We start from the raw sequence: 24,613 nt of genomic DNA, 5'->3' as shown, positions 1-24,613 counted from the left end.
CACATGCATTAGGAAACGCTTTTAGTGTTGGGCTCAGCACACAACCACAAAGTTCTTTGCAGTGATAATAGATTAGTCTGAGAGCTGAAGGCCACATGAACTAACATTTTTCCCCCATGAAGAGTGGAATAACTTGAAGGTAGTATTGCAATATTAGTCTTTGTATTGAAGCCAGCTGTGCTCCCAGCATGGTGGTACCAGAATCTCCCCAAAATTAATAGCAGCAAAGATGGGGAAGGGGCACATTAGGAAATGGAGCAATCATCTCTTTAAAATGCTGAAGTTTTGAACTGGAATGGTGAGCCATTGCATAATGCATAAAATATCTTGACATCCTTTTTATATGGTAAATTGAATGTGCTTCTTTTTATTCCTCTACTCTTCCTTACCTTCCTGGCAGTATTTTCAGGGGGTCATGTACCACTACAAAGTATTACCAATTTGCAGCTTCACTTTGGTTTTTTAGAGCTTCAACATCTGTAAAAGTGACAATTTCAAGTAAGCCTGCGTTACTCTAATGCTGGGAATTCTTCAGGCTTCTTCAAGGATGGCTGGTGCAGAGCAAGTAAAAGGCTTGGGTTTGGGCTATGTAATGCTCTTTCCAAAACTGTAAACAGCCCAGCATGTTGTCCTGAAATGCCCTGAAGGGAGAAAACTCTTAAGGAAAGAAAGTTGCTGATCATAGAAAAATTTCTTGATTCTTCATTTTCAGAATTTTTTGTGGTCATCTGCATCACATTCAGGGCATCAGCTAATCTTGCAGTTGTTGGACACTTTTGGTCATCCTGATTAAACCAACCATCCAAATCTCCCTCCCTCCCTCCTCCCAAAAACAAGTAAAACTAAACAAACTCAACAATGAGAAGAAAACAGAACAATCCCAATCCCTCTTTAGGTGGTCAGCTGTTTATCAGTTGTGATAGTTGTGGGTATTTGTAATAGACACTGAATCAGTCCACCTCTTGCCTGAACAGGTTTGATCCAGTGAGCTGTAAGTTTTTATTTATGCTGAGTCCCAAGAAGTATTTTCAAACCCTCTGCATTTACTTTTGACTTTGTTAGTCAGATGTCTAATGAGTGGCTGTAAATACAGTTGGTACTTCAATGGTTTATCTGCTAATGGTATTTAATACCATTAGCAGATGCTGCTGTCATTATTCAGTTTATATTTGAGCAAAATGTTTGGAGTTGGTGGGTATCTTTACTAGGTTAGAGAAAAAACTGGCTCCTTTAACACCCTCCCAAAAAGCCCTACACAAACCAAAAAACTAACGGAAAAACAAAAACCCCACACCAAAACAAACTGAAGCTGAACACATAATCCAATAAAAAGGTTAAAGTCTTCCTGCTAAAATGAGCAAATAGCAGTGTTCACTGCATTGCCAATGCATCTATCTGTTACTCCATTTGAAGGCTCTGAGTTTCTTTGCCTTCTGAAATGTTGCTGAATGTGTCACCCACTAGAGGAGCAGTTACTGTGTTCAGGCTAACTCAGAAAAAGGATAAAGTTTGGCCCCTGAAGGGATCCGAGGTAACACTGTAATCTCAGCATTACTCAAGAAGGATACATTCAGTGTTTTCTGAAGAGATCCCAGCTTTTAAAAATGTTGAGCAGGTTAGCAGGGTACTGTGAAGGCATTAGAGCCCTGGGTGTTTCCTTTGTTTACTTTTAAAATGGGATAAAGACTTGAGTCAGAAGAAGCTGAAAAAACGAGGTATAGTCCCTGAGGGAAAAATGTGAAGTTAAATGCTCAGGCTCACATATGAAGTGTTTGGTATAGGCAGATTAGTTGAATAAATTAGGACACACATGCAGAGATTTAGATAAGCTGTCTTAAGGTATGTACTTGGTTTTATATAGTGGAGATGACTTGGTCCTTCAATAAGGTGAATACTAGAATTTCACTGACTGCAGTTGTAGGAGTTATCTCCCCATTTATTTTACAATATGTAAGCTTGTCCATGGCATAAATAAAGTCACTTGTTAAACCTCTTGTTTTCCTTGTTGCAATTGTACTTTAGGGAACATAAGTTCTGATAGGACTGAAATGTTGCTAGGTTGTCAGAGCTTGTTCTTTCTCATGAGTGATTGTTATCCTGCTTGTACATTACCATGATCTCAAGTTATTTATGTGGTTTGTCCTTCACGGCTATTGAAAGGCTGTTCCAAAGTTTAAATCTTTTTGAACTTCCAGCTTATTCCAGCTGCAGGACCAGTCTTCCATTGGTGTCCTGTTTATATGTTTATTCTTGGGTCGTTGTAGTCCAAATTCCTTGAATACACCCATATAAAATATTCAGCTACTGTTTTCTTAATTTTACTAGATTAGGAGTTAAACTAGATGTACAGTTTCCTCCTGTAAAGCAGAGTTTTTGTTGCCTGTATTGTTCTGAGCTGTCCTTCTCCATTCTGCTCACCATCTGAATCTTGTCACTTCTGAACAGGGGTGCCTGGGGCTGTTTGCAGAATCTGGATCAGGGTTAATCAGCATTTAGCTAAAGAAGATTTTTAGTATAGGGATTCCTGTATTATATTGTGCTTTTGGATGTATCTATTCCAGTTATCCTTCTAGCTTTTTTGGTTATGGGCTTTTTTTAATCTGTACAGTTATTTTTAAGAACTCTCATGCAGTATGATATCTTTTGGTTTTGTGTTGCTTTCCAGTAAGGCTTTGATTTTGTAGAATAACTCCTACCTAATGTTTGGCTAACTTTCACAGATTCTCAAAAGAAGACTTATTGTGTATCATGGAGTTCAGCTTCTCTAAAATTCATGATCCCCATGCTGTTCACATTAAGAATCAGGGAATTTCCAGCTAGCTCAAAATTCACTGTGGAGAATTTGTTTTCTAGGAAGGTGGATGCCTTTACTTGTTAATTACTTCAGTACTCTTTATTTTACTTCTAGAAATAAAAACTGGTGTGCTTTTTTGGAACTAATTTTCCTGGCTTATCTTTAGACAGCTCCTCTCTATAAGCTGCAGCTGTCTTAAATGATCTGTTCAGGAGAGTTTTTTTAGGGAAAGTGGGAGGAAAGAAAATATTGCTACTGACCATTCTGAGTTCTGTCATTTAACAATTTGGCTCTTCTGCACATGAACCTTTTTTCTTCTTTGTGGGTTTTTTTTTTTTTTGTTTTTTTTTAATGTCTATTTCCTTCTCTATTGAATTTTGATGGTTTTGTTCAGTGTAACATGAATTGAGAAGGGTTTGTCTTTAGATCCTCATGTTATCAAGAGATGGCAGAGTAGTATGCACACTCTGCTGGGATCAGAAGGTAGTAGCATTAGAGCAGAGTTTCTTAGTTTATCTGTTCTAAAAAACTTTTCTCGAGAGCTTTTTTATGGTACTCCATAATATGACACCACTGAAAAGCTGTGTGACTTGGTTGTTATTAGAGTCACTATATTATTTATTTATTTATTTAGCTTTCTTTTTTTTTTTTTTTTTTTTTTTTTTGTAGACAGTGGATATTAAAGCTTTCTTTTGCAGGTCAAAGTGTTCCAAAAGCATTATTCTTTGCCAGTGTGCATTACTTGGGTGAACTGCTGTTCTAAGAGCAATGCAGATTGAAGGGTGATGTGCAGACAATAGAATAATCTTGGTGGAGCTGTCCCTTACATCATTGTTTTCATATTTTTAAGCTGTTGATGGAGTTGGAAATAATTTGGACTTGAGGTCTATCAGTTGTCTGACCTTTAGAGTTAGACCTGTTCCTGAAATTTGAGTAGTTCCTGGAAGATTCTTCTGTCATATTGTCAGTTCAGTAATACTGTTCCTCTGGCTTTCAGACACCCTTCCCAGATAGGACCTAAATCTTCAAGGTGTAAAGAAGACTATATCTTCATAAATCTTTTTTCCCCTTATTATATACAGCAAGAGATGAAGGGAAGGAGAAGAATTTGAAGGGAATATTTTAATTCTTCATATGTGTAGTGGGGCTAGGGCACGTGTACAAGGGAAGAACTGGATGCTTTCAAAGTAATCTTTGGCTGCAGAAATGTCAAAGTGGGGCCTTGATAATGGAAGCAGGTAGCAAAGGCTGTGTAAGAAGAAAGATTTGTCTCTCAAATCTAGTATTTTTGGGATTTAAAGCTTTTACTTCATCTGGGTAATTGAGGTAAAAGCTGCCTTCCTTATCAGTCTCTTATCTTTTTAGGTTTCCATGAAGATAAACAACTGAAATGTGGATAGCTTATTTGTAGCTTGGTGGTGGTTGTCATCTGGAACGTGCTGGTATCTCCTCTCAGTAGCAGGCGTGGTGTTGGCAGCTGAGAGCCATGAAGGTTGTCCCGGAGAAGAATGCTGTCCGCATCCTTTGGGGTAGGGAACGGGGCACCCAAGCCTTGGGTGCTCAGCGGCTTCTGCAGGAGCTGGTGGAGGATAAAACTCGATGGATGAAATGGGAGGGCAAGGTAAGGTTGTGGGATAGAGCTGCACAGCTTGATCTTGGAATGGGGGAAGGGAGGCAGGGATTTGAAATAAATTGTCTTGTGATTATACCTTTGATGTGTTACACTTGATATGCTCTCTGGCTCTGTTCAGTTCCTGCAGTGATGTGATACTAGATATGTTCCTGCAGCGGGTTCCCCTTGTTGTCTGTGTGGCTTACAGTTAAAGTATTATCATATGACTCTTGCAACACTTCCTGCTTTGTTGGCTTTTTCAGAAAGTTGAGTTACCAGACAGTCCACGCTCCACCTTCTTGCTGGCGTTTAGTCCAGACAGGTAATTAACTCCTAGTTCGTTCCCTGTTTCAGCAGTCTCCCTACACTTACAAAAGTGATGGAGGCTTGTGCCCATTGAGTTGTCCAGTCCTGAACAGCTGAATGAAACTTCTGGTTCCTGACACGTATGGATGGAATGTGTGCACCTTCCTAATCTCACAGCTTCGAGCATAGTTGGTGTTTAATTTCTGAGGTACCCAGGTGATACAAAATTGTAAGGAAAAAGGATCTGTGCAGAGACCATGTGATTTCATAAGAAACTAAAGGGAGTAAAGGATATTTTAATACAACATGCCCAAATGATGTGACACATTCACTGGGATATCTAGGAATAAAGAACAGAGCAGGATGATGTGTGTATTGGAAGCAGAAATGGAGGCGGGATCTCTCATAGCATCACTTGATTTGACAGGGGTTGAGACAGTGTGGAAAGTTGGGAATATTTATTTGCCCCAGACTGTCAGTCAGGAGTGCCTTCTGAGCTGCATGTTCACTCTGACATTCAAGGTCAAGTTTGTGCTTGCAGATTCAGATGAGCTCATGTTTGCATGGACCCTGAAATCTGGCTCAGAAAGCTTTGTGACATTGGTGCAACAGTAGCCTCTTACCCTTTGAGCTCTGTGTGGGAGAGCTGCTGGGTTAAGTGCGAACAGACCCTGTTGAGATGAAGCTAACCATGGTCTAATTTTGCTGTATTCTTCTCATGCTAATGTTTGTCATACCTTCTGCATTCCCAGGACCCTAATGGCTTCCACGCATGTGAACCACAACATCTACATCACAGAAGTGAAAACGGGCAAGTGTGTTCATTCCTTGGTTGGACATCGCCGCACTCCCTGGTGTGTCACCTTCCATCCCACCATCCCAGGCCTCATTGCTTCAGGATGCCTGGATGGGGAGGTCAGAATTTGGGATTTACATGTAAGTCTTTCCTGAAACATATGTTCCTTTGATATTTGGTGGGTGGTGACTTTTTTTGGCTGAGTTTGTTTTCCAAATGTTACCTGGTAAGAGAGCTGTTTGGAAGCTTTTCTGGGACCTGTGTGTAAAAGCATAGAACAGACCATAGCCATCCTCTTCTCTCTAGAGAAGAGGTGACAGCTCCTTTGTTCAGTCCTGCCAGGTAGGTCATGCTTCTTAGCAGCACCAGTTTTATTGATTGCAGTGGTACAGGTAATTCTGGAGAACATTGTGCAAGGTGCCTGTTTAGCCTTTGTGAGAGACATACTGTTTGTTATTCCACTGAGCCTATCTGAACTGTTCATTAGAGAAGCTGCTGCTCTACCTAGTTTGGTAAATGGCACAGAGACATAACACATGGGCTTGTTTTGTTTTGTTTTTAATGAAGGATTTTTACAGGCTGCTTGAGACACTTATCTACAAAAATACATCTGTGGTCATTGTTGCAAGTAGTGTTACATTTTAGACCTGGCACAGACCTTGTATAGGAACAGCTGTTGTTGCCAAGGGAGCGCCTCACTTGTGATGCTTTAGGCGGGCTGGGAGGCATGGCAAGTACATGGAAACTTAATGATAGCAAACTTTGTGACAAACTGCTTGTGGTTCTTGACTCCTCACTCTAGGGTGGAAGTGAGAGCTGGTTCACAGATAGCAACAATGCCATTGCATCACTTGCTTTTCATCCTACGGCTCAGCTCTTGCTGATTGCCACTGCCAATGAGATACATTTCTGGGACTGGAGTCGTCGGGAGCCTTTTGCAGTGGTGAAAACAGCCAGTGAAATGGAGAGGGTCAGGTGAGCTCCTGCTTCTGGGTGAAAAGAACTTATGTGTGAAAAATGGTCAGATTTAGAAAGTGTCTGTGAGGTTCCTCTGGGATGCTGCACCCTGTGCACTCAGGCAGTAAAGTGTTGCTTGCAGCTCCTTGATTCAGCTGGTAGAAAACCAGTTCTATGGGCAGAAAGAAAAGCAACTGAAAGTCATAGATCAGCTTGGTTGCTCATATTTGTAATATGGCATGTGTCCATTAAATGTCCAGAATCTACTTCATGTTGAATTGTAAGCTTAGTAATTAAACTTGTCAGCCATAAGGATGAGAAAACCCAGGAACTGCTGAAAGAAAATGCTGAGCTATTACTTTAGCACACTTGTAGAGGAAACTGGATTGCTGGAAACCTAATGGCTGCTTTTGAGCAATTTAAAATAAGACAAAGATGTGGCATCAAGGCACGTTAATCTCTCCCTTTGTACCAATTCCATTTTGTAATCTAAACACTTGTATTCCTTTAAAATTTCTGGCTATTTCAATCGATACAGCAGTACTTACATCCAGCTTTTAACTTTGGTGTAGTGCTGCTGTGGACTATAAAATAACTGCAGTCTTCAGCTAAATACGTACATTTTTCTCTTCTTAATGCATAAACTCTTTGATGTCCTTCATAAAAATATGGTGATAATGTAGTAATATTCTCACTGCAAACATGTCATTCCCTGCTGTGTTCAGCTTCCTGTGTCAATGTGGAATGTGAACTGATGATTGATATTCTGGCACTGCTTTTGTTTTAGGCTGGTACGGTTTGATCCCTTGGGACACTACTTGCTCACAGCGATAGTTAATCCTTCTAACCAGCAGGTAAGGGGAATGTCAGGACTTGTGTTGACTGGCTAGTTAAAAGGTGCTCTATGTACTTTAGCCCTAGTCTGTTTCTAAGCAGACTTGTGTTTTTCTGAAAACCTGAAGTCTTTTTAAGCTGAGTTCTGTCTCACCTTGTTTGGCGATACAATAACAATGTAACATGTTCTTATGTGCATGGCTAATAAAAGGCTTTACAAAATGTGTTTGTTTTGCCCTCTCTGTCTGACTAATGGTGGGAAGAGATATCAGTGGTCCTGTTCTTTCAGTTCTTTCAGTTGTGATGTTCTTTTGGATTTGAAGCTATTTGAGGTATTAACAATTCTTCCCTCAGCTTTTGACCCTCAGACGCTGATACTTCTGTTTGCATGAGCAGTGTATTGTGAAAGCTCACTGGGCTGTAGGAAGAGGTTGTCTAGATCCATAAAATGAACTGAGAAATCATCTCAACTAATTTCCTCCAAGTCAAGGCCTTTAGGATGGGATTTATCGCATCCTTTCATCTGTCTGGGCTGGTAGCTGACTTTCTGCCGTTTATTTGGAAGTATAGGATTTTGCCTTGAGGTGACTGAACTTTGCCTGTTTCCTTCTGCAGAGCGATGAGGAAGTGGAAATCTCCGTGGACAGCACAGAGATGCCGCATTATCGTCAGCGTGCTATCCTTCCATCTCAGCCTGTGAGGCGCACACCCCTCCTCCACAACTTCCTGCATATGTTGTCCTCCCGCTCCTCTGGCATACAGGTGGGAGAGCAAAACAGTGTTCAAGACTCTGCTACCCCATCCCCTCCACCGCCTCCACCACCACCACCTCCGCCTCCAGCCAGTGAGAACACAAGGGCATCTGTCTATAACAGGCTCCGGGAGCGAGTCAGCTATCCCACAGCAGAGTGCTGCCAGCACCTGGGGATGTTGTGCCTTTGCAGCCGATGCTCTAGTGCAAGACTTCCTTCTTCTCTCTTCCCACACCAGGAAAACGCACCCTCCACGTCTTCTGGGGCCACTGGCACTTCCTTCTCCTCTGTGCAGACAGAGCCTTATCAACCCCCAGAGCAGGCATCCGTAGCGCAGGAGGAGCAGGGGATACTTAACAGGCCCTCTGCTTTCAGCACAGTTCAGAGCAGCACTGCTGGCAACACCCTGCGCAACCTTAGCCTGGGCCCCACGCGGCGGTCCCTCAGCGGGTCCTTGGCAGGCCACCAGTCCCGGTACCAACAGTCTGCAAGAGAGATGGCTTCAGGCTTGGGTGGGTCTGACTGGTCCAGGACAGTGCTGAACATGAGCTCTCGGTCCGAGCTGGAAGCCATGCCTCCCCCTAGGACCAGTGCCTCCTCCGTGAGCTTGCTGTCCGTGCTCAGACAGCAGGAGGGAGGTTCCCAGGCTTCAGTCTATACCTCTGCAACAGAAGGGAGGGGCTTTCTGGCCACAGGGGCTGAGGTGAACAGTGGTAGTAGTGCTGGCCCGAGCAATCAGGCCAGCATTCGTAATGAGCTCCAGTGTGATTTGAGGCGATTCTTCCTGGAATATGACCGGCTTCAGGAGTTAGATCAGGGGATTGGTGGGGAGCCCAGCCAGTCGCAGCAGGCTCAAGAAATGCTCAACAACAACATTGAGCCTGATCGACCCGGTCCCTCCCATCAGCAGACTCCACAAAGCAGTGAAAACAATTCCAATTTGTCCCGGGGTCACCTGAACCGCTGTCGTGCTTGTCATAACCTGCTGACCTTTAACAATGACACGCTGCGCTGGGAAAGAAGCACGCCTAGCTACACACCAGGGCAGGTCCAAAGCACATTTGAGGGTGTGCCTCCAAATACCAGCCAGGTGCAGCCTGCAGAGAGAACCGAGGGCAGAGCTCCTGCCTCTAGCAGACTGCAGCTGGGCAGCTCTTCCACCCCGCAGGAGGAGAGGACCGTGGGAGTGGTCTTTAACCAGGAGACGGGGCACTGGGAAAGAGTTTACAGCCAGTCGGCTTCAAGCAGACCTGGGAATGTATCACAGGAGGCCTTAAACCAGGAAATGCCTGAGGAAAGCTCAGAGGAGGATTCACTCAGGAGGTAAGATACATGCTTGCCCTTCCTCCTCTATTTTTTCTTAAACCTTTCCCATCTAGTCTGAGGTTTTTCAACATTTTCAGAGTTAAAAACCTTTTCTCATATGGCTGTGTGCTATTCATGTAGACGAAAGTAGAGATGTTGGTGTTGATATGTTTATAGCTGCCATTGTCATGCTGCAGATGGGTTCTGAAGATTGTAAGGGCAGAGACTCTGGTAGTACAGACATGCAAAAGGATGGGCTCTTTAGCAGATCTCTGGAGTGAACTGTGCTCCTGGTGTTTCCGAGACCCTGCAGAAGCATGGAAACTCAGGATATGTTAATGCTGTCCTTTGTGCTCCCTATCACACACCCTGTCATCACGTGCTATGCATGGAGAATCTGCCCAGGGTTGGCATGGAAAACTGAGCATGAGTAAGTTGTTAAGGTAAAAGGGTTAACAATAATTTCCTTAGAGTTGCCCAGTGGGGGGAAAAAAGTCAAAGCCCTGTGTCAGTGGTTTGGGTATATGCAGTTGGTTTGCTGCTTATAAGAGAGGTTAGTTTTGAAAGTGGCTCCTGTTGACCTGAGCTGGTTGGAGACATGCTGATCACTGAAAATTTTAGGCTTTGCTGTCTTCTTTTTTAAGAAGGTGATTCTTTTTTTTTAAGGATATTTTTCTTCTGCTTCAGATATGATACAAGAAACTGGATAAGCTGAATTGAACTTGTGTCAGGAAAGACCTATCCTTTGTGTCAGAGTGTCTTCACTGGCTTGTGTGGATGATACAGCTACATTGGTACTTTAAATGGGGTTTCCACACTGGGTTTCAGTTTCACGTCTTCTCTGTCAAGTGGTTTGTGCTCTCACCAGAAGAAAGGTTCAGTCTTTCTGTTTCTCTGAAACAGATACTTTGAGCGTAGAAAAGCAAAATTTCCAGGTTGGATGCAGATGTCACTAACTAAGAAGGCTTTGTACACAGGAGTGCTTGAGGAAAGGGAATTCTTTCCTCTGTCCTGCAGGTAAGCTGATTATACTGAGGCTGGAACAGTGACTGCCTTTCTTGTTGTTGTAGTTGCATAGCAAATAAGTGATGGTGGTCATAAAATTATTAATCAGTTTCTAAATCCTTGCCCCAGTTTTTGCTTTTTTTTAATAACCTCCCATAATGAGAATCTCAAGCTGATTACATGGGAACTACTTTTTGGGCCTGAACTTACCTACTGTTAATTTAAGTCAGGTATCCTCTTGTCTCCTATTAAAGGGCATAAGAGTAAGAAGGAGCTGACAAATTTAGCTTTAAAATGGCACTTGAGTAAGTCTTGCATTACCTTTCTTTTGAAATAGTGGTACATACTTATGTCATCTCCACTGTGTCTTGTTTTCTGGGATGAGTCATTGTAGTGTCAGAAATAACAGGGCAAATAACCTTCTTATTGATTGGGCACTTGGCACGTGCTTGGACAATGAGATGCAGTGGGATATGTAGATATGATCTTTTCTGTGGTAACTATAATTTTAAAATGTCCTGAGGCATATAATTGATCCACCCCAGCCTGCAGGAGTCTAAGGAGAGTCCTATGACTAAATGTCTGGGTCACTTTGTCTGTCATCCATGGTGATTGCTGCTGTCTGCTCCAGTGGCTGTAGCATTTATGAAGGGTTACTTGCCAACCTGATCAGCTGAGCCAACAGGTGCTTTTTGCTGAGGTTTCTGATTTGGAGTGGGTAGTTGGATGCATGAGCTTAATTCCAGAGGAATTCCTGTAAGATGGAACCTTTAGTGAAACCTTTCTGGCAGAGGTTTTTGAAAATCTCCTAGGTACTCTTTTGTTTTCCCAATCCTCTGCTTCTGTTATCAGGCTTTTCTAAAGAACAGGCACTGCAGGGGTTTCAGCTTCCCTTCTAACTGAAGTTAAGGTTATGTGTAGAGTTCTGAAGCAAGAAGCTGGAAGCAGTGGGCAGTCTGGTATTAAATGCTTGTGGCAATTTCCTTGAAGTAAAACTTTATTTCCTTTCTTGTTAAACACATCAGGTGGGCTTGGGGCTTTATGAAATCTTTTCCCTTAAAAGGAACCCTGCATGCAGGGTAGCTCTATCCTGCAGGTGTAATTTTCTGCCATTCTCAAATTAGTTGTTTATATTTTTCTTTATAGAACATGGGAGATGAGATTAGCTCAGTTGGGTTAGAGCATGGTGCTAATAGCACCAAGGTTGTGGGTTCAATCCCCATACAGGCTGTTTACTTAAGAGTTGGGCGTGATCATCCTTGTGGTTCCCTTCCAACTCAGAATATCCTGTGAATCTATTAACAACTCAGTAAGCACCCACTTACCTAAATTTTGCACAGAGTGAGCATCTCGTGCCAAGCCTTCATGTCTCCCAGACCTAGGGCATGCTTTCACAGTGGGAAGTGCTGGAACCAGTTCTGCACAGCAGAGTCCAAAATGTCTTTTAACCTTTGGAGCTGCAGAAGCATGCAAAGAGGGGGTCTGAGGGTCCTGAGATATAAGCTATGTAATGCTGAAAGTGCTGATGAAATACAGGGGGGAGGATAAGCCTTCAAACCTGAGGGTTCAAGTGGTAACTGCATACACACTTCCAATCAATGTAATTTTGTGCCTATCAGAGTCTGGTTAATTCTTAGTGTTGGAATCCAAGGTGTGCTCATAACCTGTTTTATAATTCTGTTCTTCTTTGTCTCTCCATTAGATGTCCTCATTGGGCAATTGAGCTCTATATTCTAAGGTCAGCCAAAAAACGTAAGATAAAAATTGTGTCTCAAAACTGTGTATGTTCTCATCCCCTGTCCATGGGCAGGATTCCTTCCCTGACATGACCTTCCTGTAGAGAAGTAGCTTTCTGGGAAACTTTGCCATTGAGGGTCAATTAAGTTAAGAGGGTAGTTTAGTGAAGGCTATTCTTTGAATTCTGTTGATGCAACTATGTCAGCTGGGTAAGGAGAGAATTCTGCTCTTTCTGATGGTCCTAGGCTAATTATCTTGGACTAATCACAAAGCCATTAATAAGCACGTAATGGCACTATTCCTCACTAACAGCTCCGGCACCTGTGTTAGGAGAAGCATGTCGCTAGGAGCCTCAGCAATACAAGGAATCCCATCACATTCAACCTGGCCTGAAAGCAGTGTGGCATTGAGCTGTGTGCTTCTTGAAGTTGTGCTGGCGAGGCATGAATTTGGGGAAAGTTTATGGTCTAGGTTAAGCACAAGTTCTCGAGACTGAGCTTCAGCTTTTCTGAGTTTCTCCACACTGACCTCATTAATTCAAATGCAAGGAGTTTTCCCCTGTGGATGTCTTTGCCTCACTTTTAACATCGAAGTGAAAAGAATCCCAGAAATCTCTGAAGTTGCCATGTGAAATGTGCTGCATGAAATTGGTCATAGAAGCTGTTGGAAAGATGTGGATGAAGGAAGGATAACTGAGCAATAGATGATAGCTAGTTTAATTTTTTTATACCTACCTGTTAATTTAAAAATGGGTTGAGGAGGTCTTGTATTAATACTGTAATCTCAATGATGGAAATTATCCTCTAAGTACTTAAAGCCATTGTTGCTTTGTGGGTCAATTCAGGTTGATAATGAAAAGTTGAAAGGGGAATGAAAGAGGATTCTTCTAGTCAGCTGCTTGTTTGAGAGGAGCTGGTGCCACTTTCTTAAGACAGTGATACACAGAATCTAGCAGTGATTTCTGCTGAAATATGTATCAATTCAGCAGTTAATGCTAGGTATGGTGCAATGCTGGCTAATAAAACTGATTCAGATTTTCTCTTTGGCTATTTTAGTATGATACAAGTAACATCTGCAGAATTAGTGTGGGTTTTTTAGGAAAAAAAAGGAAAATAATTAGGTTATAAATTAATTTTTGTTACTGAGTTCTGGATGCAAAAAGCAAGTAGTGATGCGTGTCCCTGCTATCATGTTTCAGACCTTATTCAGTGAAACAATTCCTACAGATGGGGAAAAGAAGGAAGAAGAAAATTGTCCTCTGTAGATTTAGCTGCTTGTAATACACAGGGGGACAATTTTTATATGGTTTACCTGTTTATTTTGTCTAGAGATTTGAGTACATTACTGCAAATGAAAGGTGTGTTCTGTTCTATTGTCAGGCAGGTTTGCATGAAACTTACGTTTCACAAGGAAATGCTTATTATCCTTATTCTTCCATGAAGAAGCTTTGTCTGGCAATTATGTTAAACTTCTCTAACCACTCCACTGCACTCATTCCAGAGGTCAAATTCCGTAGGCTATGGTATGAGTAACTTTGTTCCTGCATTTTATGAATGCATGATGTTTTCACATGGCCTCACCTATTTAGTTTGACAGACAAGATTATTGAAGTTACCTGAAAATCTGAAAAATATTTTGAACCATCCTGAGTGACACTTTTGTCATGCATACAGGCAGAAAGTAGTGAGCATGTGTGAAGTGGGGAAATTCTTGTCTGGGGACCCTTGTATAAACTCCTTTAGTTTGTTTGTGAGTGTAGGAAAGACAGAGGCCACTGTGTTCTGCAAATATTTGATCTGTTGAAGTTGGCACAGCTTACCAAAGGCTTTGCTGTGTTTTAGTGTGTTGGATGCACTGTGCACAAGTGACATGTGAAACCATCTTCCCTGGAACCACGTACCGGGGTCCAGAGACAAATCTGTGTCTTTCATTTTGTCAGGTCTTGTTTGAGGACTCTGGTCCCTCCTGCCTTGTTCTTGCTGTGTGATGTGAACCCGGTCACATGTAGTACAGTGACTCCAGCTCATCTCCTCAGTGTTGATGACCTTCTGGCCGCATACAGTTCTCCTTACAGCAACTATGAAGAGAAACACCTAGTCTGTTCCCTTTTGAATTTTAGACCTTATTTCCATATTGCTTTGCTGCCACAAGGGGGTAATGTTGCTTCTGCTCCTTTCTGTCTCCTTTCCTAACCTGAAAGTTTCCGAGTTCTTGTATGAAGGGTAGCTTGGGGACCCACCCCACTCCCAAACGGCAGCCTATCTCTGTAGTTACCATACAATTGCAAGTTCTTTAGTGTTTGGAGAAAGGCGTAAATGCGGGGGATCCAGACGGGAAATGGCTCTGTTACAGAATGCAAGCAAGGGAGGAGCTTATCCTTTTGGCTTTTGTAAGGGTTTGAAAGAGACAGATGTGTATCTAAGGTGAGGCAGGTATTTTGGCTTTCTGATATGTAAATGCTTATAAGTTAGAGCTCTAAAAGACCTCGGCAGCCTTGGAGAATTCGTCTGGACTTCTTGCTTACTGCCTACCAAGCCTATCTTTGTAACAGTCTCCCTTCTCAAAGATTTTGTTTTCATTTTAATGGCTGTTCACCCCCTCGGAGGACTTTTGTAACATGGAGCTTATTTTCTGGAGGATTGCTTGGCAGATGTTGGTTGGAGGGCTCTGTTTATTCTCTTCTTCAAGTAAGCCTTGAGCTATTACCTGAATTTTGGAGCTTTTCCATAAGGCAAAGAATATGTTTGGGGATTTTTTGTGTTGGATTTGGTTTTTTTCCTAGTGCAAATGGGTATGGTTTGCTCAATGCCTTGAGGGGATGCCTCTTCCTGCTCTAAGCTGTAGATACAGTGCTCACTTGTGATCGAATTGGGAGCAGTCTATGGTTGAAGTAGATTGACAGGGCAGGAGCAATCCCATTCCTGCCCACCAGTGATCAGTGCTGTATATGAAATGGAAAAGACTACAGTCACTTGCAGGTTTTGTTCCTGAGTTCATGCTGGTGGAGCCTGAGCTTCTTATTTGCAGCTCTGGTTTTTGGTGTAAATGACCAAGGCTGATCGGATCTCTGCATGTACTGAGTTCTGGTAACCTCACTGTGCAAAGCACTGAATGAAAGGGTGTACGTCACTCATATCCTTGCTTTAACAATTAAACAACCAGAACACTTCCTTGTCCCCTGCCATGGATACAGAATTGCCTGGGAAGACACAGTTCTGTGACTGACATTTACCATCAAAATCAGAGAGGAGGGTAGTGCTACTCACTTTACTTTTTGGGGGACAGGAACTAAAACAGGAGGGAATTACCTTATATAAAGCTACAGATGTCTCTTATGGTGAAGACAGAACACATACCTAGTATATTCTGCCTTTTGTTCCATTCCTTATTTCTCAAAATCTTTGTAGTTGCTATTTTTTTCGTAATTGCTTACAGCACTTGTAGCTTGCTTATTCAAATCTTTATATTATATATCTATATATTGTGGCAGTGGTGTTGAGCTCACAGAGAAAGGGAGGCTTGAGCAGAAGGGCACACCTGAGCTGTGGAGAAGAGACTGGCTCAGACTGCACATCTCTGGGAATGTGGCCTGTGCTAAATCTAGACATACCCAACGTAATTTTCTTGACTCTTTTTGTTCAGACCCATTAGTTGTGGAAACCTTGCTAGCCTTGTGTCCTGCCATTTGTAGTTTGAGTTCAGTATTTTGTTTAAAGTTATGGTGTGTAGACCTTACTGGTGCTGTGGAAAGAAGCATTTTTCTGACAAGCCTTGTAGACTCCATGTGCACTCTGATAGTTTTGGAAGAGTTTATGCTGGGCTGTTATCAGGCTCGGTAAGAAATAATTCCAAAGATGCTTTGTTACTGTTCTTGAAAATGGTGGTGATAGAGATAAGTAATATCTCAGCAGTTAGTGAGAGTATTGGGGTAAACAGAAATTATAAATGGATTTGCCAGCAGAGAGAACAGATTTGGGTTTGCGCTTGGGAAGATGTGCTTGAGGAGAGAAAGCCAGAACTATGTGATAGGGGAATGATTGCTGTAAACATTAGCCAGGACATGTTAGAGTGAACCTAATTTGTCTGTTGTGAGCATAAAGTGAAATGATAGTCTGAAGGTGACATGAGCATTCAAACATGATAATTAGCATTGTTTATGTGTGAGATGTGCATGCTGTGGACAAACTTGGTGTATATTGTTTGTTTGGCCTTTACAAAAACTGGAAAATACAAATTCGTTTTATCATGAGACTGTAAATATAGCCTGAACTATAGGAGAAGCTGCCATGGTACCTAAAAGGTCAGTTGATGCCTTTGTGAGCTCTGGGTAATTACAGTCACTCTTCCAGCTTTGTGGTTTTTCTCCAGACTAAGCCTACTGTCTCTGTGTGGGCAGGAAAGACTCTTTTACTGAAGTTCTAAAAGTTTGAGCTCTTTAGTATGCTGCTAGTTACGTGGAAAAACAAGTGAAAGAAGTGCCTGTTTTCTTGCACAAATATTCCTTCCCCTGCCTTTGCTAGTTTCCTGATTTAAGAATAATGTAAGGTTGCTAGAGCCCTGTTCTTCTTCACTGAGAGTAGGTGGGCAAGAAGGATGATGCCTTGTGCTTTCCCTTCTTGCAGTAACTGATGGAGGTTATTCCTGCTGCTCAGTTTCCCCCAGTGCTCTGGAAAGCTGGACATGTACCTGCAGCCTTCGCCAAACTTGCAGAAAGGCGTAAGCTGCTTTTTCTTTTCTTGGCCTGAATTTAAATATGCAGCAATGACTGTAGCAGACTAAAAGAAATTCATTTCCCCATGTTCCTCTTGTAGCAGCTTGACTTGCAACCTAGGCAGGTATAAAATAACTCCTTCTCAAATACCTTCACAGTACTTTCCCATTTGAACCACTGCCCTTATTCCACCCCTCATCTTAGTCCAGGCACAGCAATGAGAAGTTCACCTATAAAAGAAATGGGTAAAGTTTGTTCCTCTGCAATCTCCAGATAAAAGAAACATCTTTCCCTACAAGTGTCTTTTCTATGGGAACTGTTCTGGAGTTTCACCTGTGCAGTGTGGCAGCAAGGAAGCTTACTGAATTTGAATTAAAGTGATGTTTTAGTGAGAATAGAAGAGGTATATGCTTCCAAACTGGCTATTATTTTTGCTCCTGTTGACATCTAGAGTTGGGTGGGGTTTTGGGGTTTTTTGGTGACGGTTTTGTGTGTGTGTCTGTATGGGGTTTTTATTGGGGGGGGGGGGGGGGGGTGTTTGTTTTTGTTATTTTGGTGGGTGGGTGTTGATTGTTGTTGTTTTGGGCAGGTTTTTTTGTGGGGTTGTTTGTTTTTTTGAGGAATGTATATTAGAGGACTGTAGACCAAAGATCTTGAATAAACGCACATTGCTCAGAAGTTTAAAGACAGCTGACTTCAAACAGATAGCTATTTGAGGATACCATAAAACATATGAGTTCTCAACTTTCCTACAGAGAGGGAAGAAGTGTGAATAGCTTCCTGCTCTTGAAAGCCATCCTTTGTTAGGGTGTCTGTCTCCTCTGTTGTCTGTGCATACTTTCCCTGCAGCCACCTGATCCAGCTGCTGCAGGGTGGCAGCATGTCCAGACAGGCTCACTTGACCAGGTACAGTTGCTCCTGTTTCTGTTCTTTTACCTATGTGTCTTGAGTTCATGTTCATCTAGGGGATGATGCTCAGCTTATGATTAATGGAGGTCTGTGACGTGCTTAAACTATCTAGCTGTGATTTTTAGAGCTTATAGTCTGGCTTCAGATAAGTCACATTAAAACAGTGTCTAAGTTTCAATTTGGTTTTGGTTTTTGCCAAGAAACAAGTTTTGGGCAGGCTCTCAGACCTTCTGTTTCAGATTTGCTTGCTCATCTAAAAGCTCTCTGTAGCTTTCTTCACTGTGGGGAAGAGCTGGAGATGTTGGCATTGTAGTGTGTCTTTTTATTGTAATACAACCCTGTAATTTTTAGATATGCGTTCAATTTACATGTACTTCATGTGTGCACTCACTCTTCATGCTCTTTAGAAATTCTTAGTGTGGTGTCTGGAGACAAAGAGCCAGTATCAAATTATTTGCTTCTTATTACAATGAGAATCTGGGCTGGAGAGCTTGCAGTAGGGCAGCATTCATCTAATCTGTGGGCCTGGAGTAAGAGGGAGAGAGGGAGACCTGTGATTTGACTCATTAATACAACTAAGCAAAAGAGTGATGACTCTGGATTTCTCCAGTTGAGCTGTTCTGGTCTGTTGAATAGCTAGCATGCATTTTAAACATTTTCCACATACATATTTAACTGATTGCACCAAATGGATGTTTGTGTGATGATGTAAGTGACCTCCTCCCTTGCTCTTCTTGAGAGAGCACCTGCTGAAACTGAAGGCTGTAAATAAACAGGGTTCTTTATTTGCCAGGAAACTGACTCATTTTTCTGCTTGAAATGCATTAGTATGAAATCATTCCCGTCTTCCTGAAGTGGGAAGGCTGGACTAAGTGACTGAACTACCCTGGCAGTCATTTGTTGACCTGACTTTCCTTTTTACTCCAGCGTGAACAAGAGCATTTTAAAGGGATTGCTTGATTTGTGATGAGACCTCTGTTTTCATAGTGTTAGAAAGCTATGGAGATAACAGTGGCTTCTGCCCCCTCAAGAAAGACACCTCCTCTTCAATTCCCTATGGAGAAACATGAGTTATATGTAATTATCCCAGAAGCTGACGCAGATCTGTGTGTGTGGGTAAGCAGAGATTTCTGCTGTCCACAGAGTCTGTGGTGTTGGGAACTCCCACAACAAGGAGAATTTGAAGGAGTCATACAGATGAAGGTAGGCAGAAGAGCCCTCAGAAGAGTAAAGCTGTGTGCAGGCTGAGGGAGTTCAGTGTGTTCGCTGTGTTCTGGCCATGCTTTTAAACTTACAATAACTAGAAACCCATACCCTCTAGCTGAATTTCTGGTATAATGGCATGTTGTTAAGGGTCTAGGCGGAAAAATGCGACGTCTTTCTTCAGCTTGGTGCAGGTACCTGCCCCATCCTGAGCACTGGTGTGAAACTGCCACTGTAGAGCAAAATAGTGTGTGCAGTACCTTGAACTGATTTTAATTTCTTTCCCTCTAGATTTGCCCCTGCAAAATGAAGGTGCAAGCTCTTTCATTGTTTTTTTCATGCTGGACTCACTGCCAAAACTAATCAATGCTTCTTGCTGTAGCTGGTCCTGACTCTTAATGTCTGTCATGGATGTGTGTTCCCTCTTGCTTGTTGAAACGATGAACTAATCATTCCCCAGATGCTGTATGATGAGGACCTCTCCATAATGCTCATTCATGTTTTGTTCTGATGCATGGCCTTTTTCAGCAGGTGAAGTAATAGATTAACAGTGCAGCCTTGAGTCTTCTTGAAAGAATCTGTCATTTTCAGTAAAGTGACTCTCTTTTCCTGTGATGAGCTCTAAAGTTGCTGTGTAGTTCTTGCAGTGCTCATTTCTGCTGTTCAAACTCTTACTGACACTTCCTTGTTTTGTGTAATTGTGCACCTTTTTCTGCACTCCTTCCCACGTTGGCTGAAGACCTTATGTGCTGTCTCTTTTCTGACTGAGAAAACCAGTTTGTTTTCTACAAGATTCTTGCCCAGAATCGCTGAAGGGGAAACAATCGCTTTCTGTGATAACTTCTGCCTTATATCAGACCTGCTCCTCTGAACAACTCTAACCTCCAGCTGGGAAGGATGTCTTCTCTGTCCCTAGTTGCACCTTCAGAGTTAACACAAGTTCTTTCCCACAAGCAGGCCAAAGTGTTCTACAAGGCTGTGTTTGGAAGTTGTCTCTGATCACATATTGCATCTTTGTTTTCCCTAAAAAAAGGAAATTATGTTGTAAAGGCTTCTTATTGTATGGAGTAACTTAAAAAAAGGTGATGAAAAGGATGCCTAACAGGGTTTGGATAGAAAGACAGCCACCAACTCTAGTTCCTCACTGAGCATGAGTTGTTTGGCACAGATGTGAACAAGGGGATGGAGGAGCTCACTCCGAACTGTAAAAGTGACTGTTGAGGTTTTAATGAGTAGTGATATTTTCAGGTTATTTGTCTCTTGCAGATGGTTAGAACTATCTTAAGAAAAGCTTGATCCTTTTGTTTGACTATATTTTCTCTCTTGATTGTCTGTTTCTGACCTGTCTTATCCAGTCTTGATGCCAGGCTAAATATGTCCAACCATAACCATGTGAAAGCTGAAGCAGTCTAGAAATGTTAGCTTAGAGGTATCAGAGCAGATTATGTTAAGAACTTAATTTTAGAACTCATTTTTTCAGGCAATCTTTAGAACAGCATACTGATTGCTTTTTTATTTTAAGCTTGAATATGAAACTGGTGAAGAGCAATAGTGTTTTTCTGTTTGACAAGGACTACAAAACTTTTATGAAAAATGAAGCTATGGAACAAAATGCTTGATGGTTTCTGCTTACGTGATTTCAATTTCCTTTTTGAAAGTAAGAAACACAGTACAGATGTCTGAAATGTTTTTTTCCTATTCCTCTGAGAAAAGGGAAAGAAAGTATATCCAAGCCAGTGCATTTGGTTGTTGGAGATTTTTATTTAAAATAGTTTTCTATCAAGGCTATAATTGATCTCCAGGAATGAATTTGGTTCGTTAACAGTTAATTGAGCTCAAGGTTTGAGGGAGGGTATTGGTGTTATTGGACACTGAAGAACATTCAGCTGTTTTCATGCTTTAGCTTTCTTATAATCTTTAGGTTATGCATTGCCTGGCTCTAAGAGGAAGATGATTGAAGGGAATCTAGTTTTAAACTGTTGCTATTCTTTACCTTCTTATGAGAAACCACAGGAGCCCATTCACAGGGATGAGTACTCAGGGGAACTGAGAACTGGCTGTAAGTTGGAGGACTGAAAAAGAGATATAATATGTAGTGTGATAATTTTCACCTCCAAATGGGCAGTATGCAATATAAAAGTTTTTTCAGGGAGGACATAAAGCCAGGGGAGGAAAATCAGAGGCTGCCAAGAGTCATCAATATACTTTTCCTTCAAAGGATAACTAGGAATTTTCTTTTTAAAGCTCTGCTTGTATCTGAAGACTGGGAGTAGGGGAGGGGTAGGTGTGATTGCTGTCCTTAGAGTGCTTCATTTTACTGGTTTGCCCTGGTTGTTGGTGTAGAGCAGCTTAGGAGGATAGCAGCTGACTGAACACCCCTTTGCTTCTAAGGAAACAACCTCAGTGCTGTTTGTTAACACCTCCCTTTTTGGGGAAGAAAACCCTTCCCTCCGTGTCTCTTGGAGTAGCGTTACTCAGTAACGCTCATGCTGTGGCAGCAAATCTGAGATGTGGTGTAGGGCTGCATATCCTTAGAAACTATTACTGAAAAGTGAAATTTGCTGCAGTTAAGTATCTTCTCAAAGCCCGCTGAAATGAATCGCTCTGTCCCAAATGGCTTTGTTGGTGATGCTCATCCCCATGGGGAGAATGGGGTTATAGCCCAGTGGCTGATGTGCTATGAGGAGATTGCTTCATGACCTTTTTCCCCTTGAACCGCAGCTTCTGGCATTCAGCTTCATTTCTGAAAATGATCCCTTTTCTGCTTATAATGTCTTGTATCTGTGAATTCCTTCTCTCTCCCTTGCCTACAGGTGTCCTGTAACTTGAAGTCTGCTTCCTTTACCCCTTGCTAGTGATTGCTGCAAACCTGAGTTAACAGAGCAAGTGTAGAGCAGCAGTTCCAGAGTTGTTGATGTCTGACAGAAAAAGAGCCTGATCTTAATCAGAGAGTTGAGATTTCAATGCTGCTGAACAGAGGAAATTTGTATCTTGTAGTAGTTTTAATAAAAAAAATAAACCCAACAAGAACTACAATCCCCCTCCTTCTAATTTAGCAAGCTGGAACAGAAGCATCTCTTAGGGTGAGCAGAGTTAATTTTCATCATTTGCAGGATTGACTGACAACCTGGAGGTTGATAATGGGTGATTTTTTTCCCCCTGGTAAGCGGGGGAAGAGAGTAGAAATTGCAGTTTCTCTGCTAATTGTACTTTATATGTCATTTGTGACAATTTCATATTGTCTAGACAGAGATAGTGGAGCAATTGCTTCCATAGAACCTAGTGTTAGCCTGTTACATATCTGGATAGCAGAAATGGGGGATGTGGGAGAGGAGGAGGTTGCTGTAAGCTGCAGAAAGGATTCAGGAGTCAAGCATGATCTGCTGAAATGTTTCAAAAGGAGATTCAAGCAATATGCATTTCTATTCTCTCTTTTCATGCTTCTCTGTTGGAAACTTAAATGTTTAGTGGCTAACAGTTTACAGCAACAGAGCTACTTCTCTTCATCTATGGATTATGTTTGTCCTCCTTAGCAGAATTGCTCCCAACCTTACATTTACTGTGGTAGTGAATTGGACTATTGGACTACCTTACACTTTGGCTTTACTGAAAATAAATAGTCTGTGTCTCTTTTGGGATTTTGGGTGCCAGAAGCTATGACTGTAACACCAAAGACTTGGCAGAATGCAGCATGACTTACTTTAAGAATCTTTATCTGCACATTCCTGAGGGACAGTAGGTTACATTACCAGTGACACAGATGAGACATTTTGATTATTCTAGCCGAGTACCTATTATTGAACCCATTTGACAGTACTAAATACATTTGGATTTGTAACTTTGGGACTCAAGGGCTAAGTCTAGAACGAGTTAGTTGAAAATGGATTTTATGTGTGCTTAGTACTCTGCCTCAGTACAGGTATTGTTATTCTGTGGAGCATTAAGCAGAGATGGTCTGTCTGGATCTCATGAGCTTGCTTGTTGCCTTGGTTTGGATATTTTGCCTGTTATGTGTATCTAAATCTCTCTGTTCATTGCTCTGTGATCTGAGAGGGCATGGTTGTAGGACAATTAACTACTAATCAGACTTAAAATCAGCTCTGGCTTTTAGCAGTTACTGTTAACTGAATTAATTATCTTTGTGCACATGATCTGAATGTGGCCCTAGTATGTGGCCTGTGTGCCTCAGTGTGAGGTAGTGCAGGAGCTGGATTTGTTTTTGTCAGGCTTGGAAGGCTCTAATGGAAAGGCCATCTTAACTGAGACCATTCAACTTGGACAGTGCAAGCATAGAAAGGGTTCTGGGGAATGTATTTATTGGAGTGTTTGTAATCCTGTTCCTTACAACCCAGTAACTACTGGTCTTCCAAGGGAGCCCTTCTGGTGTAGCAGCTTCTGTTGCTGCATGGGATGGAGTTGCAGCCTGTTCAGGTAATGTCACAGGGCTGTTGAAGCCTGGAGGAAGTCTCTTTACCTAGACACTTGGCCATCCTGTGGCTCAGGCAACTGTTGGTTACTAAGGTAACCTGTACCCATTCTCATCTGAGGTCCCAAGTACCTGCTATAGCAAGACTCTTCAAATATATATTTCAAGGATCTGTTGCAGTGTAGTGGTGAGAATTACAGATTCCTGAAAGTGCTGTTCCCAAGCCAAGCAGAGGGTCTCCTGGCAGACCCACACCAAGTTACTTTGATGTGTGCCCTGCCCCTGCACCCTTGTGGTGTCCTCTGCTTGGTATGGGTTTTGATTTCTTTCAGCATAGCTGCTAGATGCTTTCTGAAGGTGATCCCTCAAAGTCAATGGTCATCTTAGGCAGTTGCCAGTTTTTTTAAGGTGAGAAGACAATTATGGGGGGACAATACCAGGAAACTTCTTTCTAATAGTGTTTGCTAGGCTGTGCAGCATGTACTGGTCATCTTACCTTGTGGCTTTGATTTTACTGTGTCATTTAGTGGGCAGATAGAAAGGAGATGGGGATGTGTAGTGTGTAGGCATCAAGACTTTTTACAGGGGTGAGTTTGATGATTATTTGTGTGTACATATTATCAGAACACCATAGGTATTGCTCACATTAGAAGGAAGCTGCTGTTTCTGTTTCAAGTTGTGACCCTGTCAGAATCTGCATGTTCTGGAAGCTCTTTCTCCTTGGCTAAGTCCAGTGATCAGGCAGGATGTTCCAGCCTTGGCATATCCAAGTTGCCTGCAAAATGCTGGTTTGGAGCAGCTTAGAAAAGCAGATTTCTCAAAAGCATGTTGGTATTGCAGTGGCGGTAACCTAGTCTCAGAGCCAGTGGTTTAGAAGGGACCAGTTGCCTGAGTAGGTAGAATATCCCTTCTGCTAATTTTAATCTGTCTATCTTTCCCCTAGAAGGAATTAAAGCAGTCTATATGTGATGCAACTAATAGGTATACCTGTACACCTCACAGGTACAGGACTTCAGGTATACCTAATAAAGCTGTAACACTGTTCATTCTGGATTGGCTGCTTTTTGCACATATGTACTTGGAGCAGAAGGAAGGGTTTGGTAAGACAGAATTAAAGTATAAGGACTTTTTGGGTAACCAAGGTATTCATAATATCTGGCAGTATTGAATATTAGAGCTTTTGACTCAATAACCTAGGAATAGGAGAATTAATTAAACTCAAAGTTTGAGAGATTTAATAACTGTTCTTGAATAAGACAAATGGTT

General features: G+C 42.0%; 1 protein-coding gene across 3 annotated transcripts in view; it reads left to right on the top strand.

Annotated features, from left to right (window-relative positions):
- The window catches only part of AMBRA1 (autophagy and beclin 1 regulator 1), a 127,395-nt gene that overhangs the window by 6,599 nt on the left and 96,183 nt on the right, over positions 1-24,613 (top strand). For 2 of the 3 annotated variants that reach the window (XM_071427429.1, XM_071427428.1), the window contains exons 2-7: positions 4,160-4,415; positions 4,670-4,728; positions 5,465-5,648; positions 6,311-6,483; positions 7,253-7,319; positions 7,915-9,374. In XM_071427429.1, the coding sequence (XP_071283530.1) occupies positions 4,281-4,415; positions 4,670-4,728; positions 5,465-5,648; positions 6,311-6,483; positions 7,253-7,319; positions 7,915-9,374 (2,078 nt within the window). In that variant the 5' untranslated portion in view covers positions 4,160-4,280. The remainder of the gene's footprint in view (positions 1-4,159; positions 4,416-4,669; positions 4,729-5,464; positions 5,649-6,310; positions 6,484-7,252; positions 7,320-7,914; positions 9,375-24,613) is intronic. The other variant, XM_071427430.1, reaches the window with a different exon arrangement.

This window comes from Agelaius tricolor, unplaced genomic scaffold (assembly GCF_023055355.1).
Source record: "Agelaius tricolor isolate 1412-34295 unplaced genomic scaffold, bAgeTri1.0.p SCAF_5, whole genome shotgun sequence".
Lineage (NCBI taxonomy): Eukaryota > Metazoa > Chordata > Aves > Passeriformes > Icteridae > Agelaius > Agelaius tricolor.
Note: the sequence above shows the minus strand (reverse complement) of the source record. Positions and strands in the feature narration are given on the sequence as shown.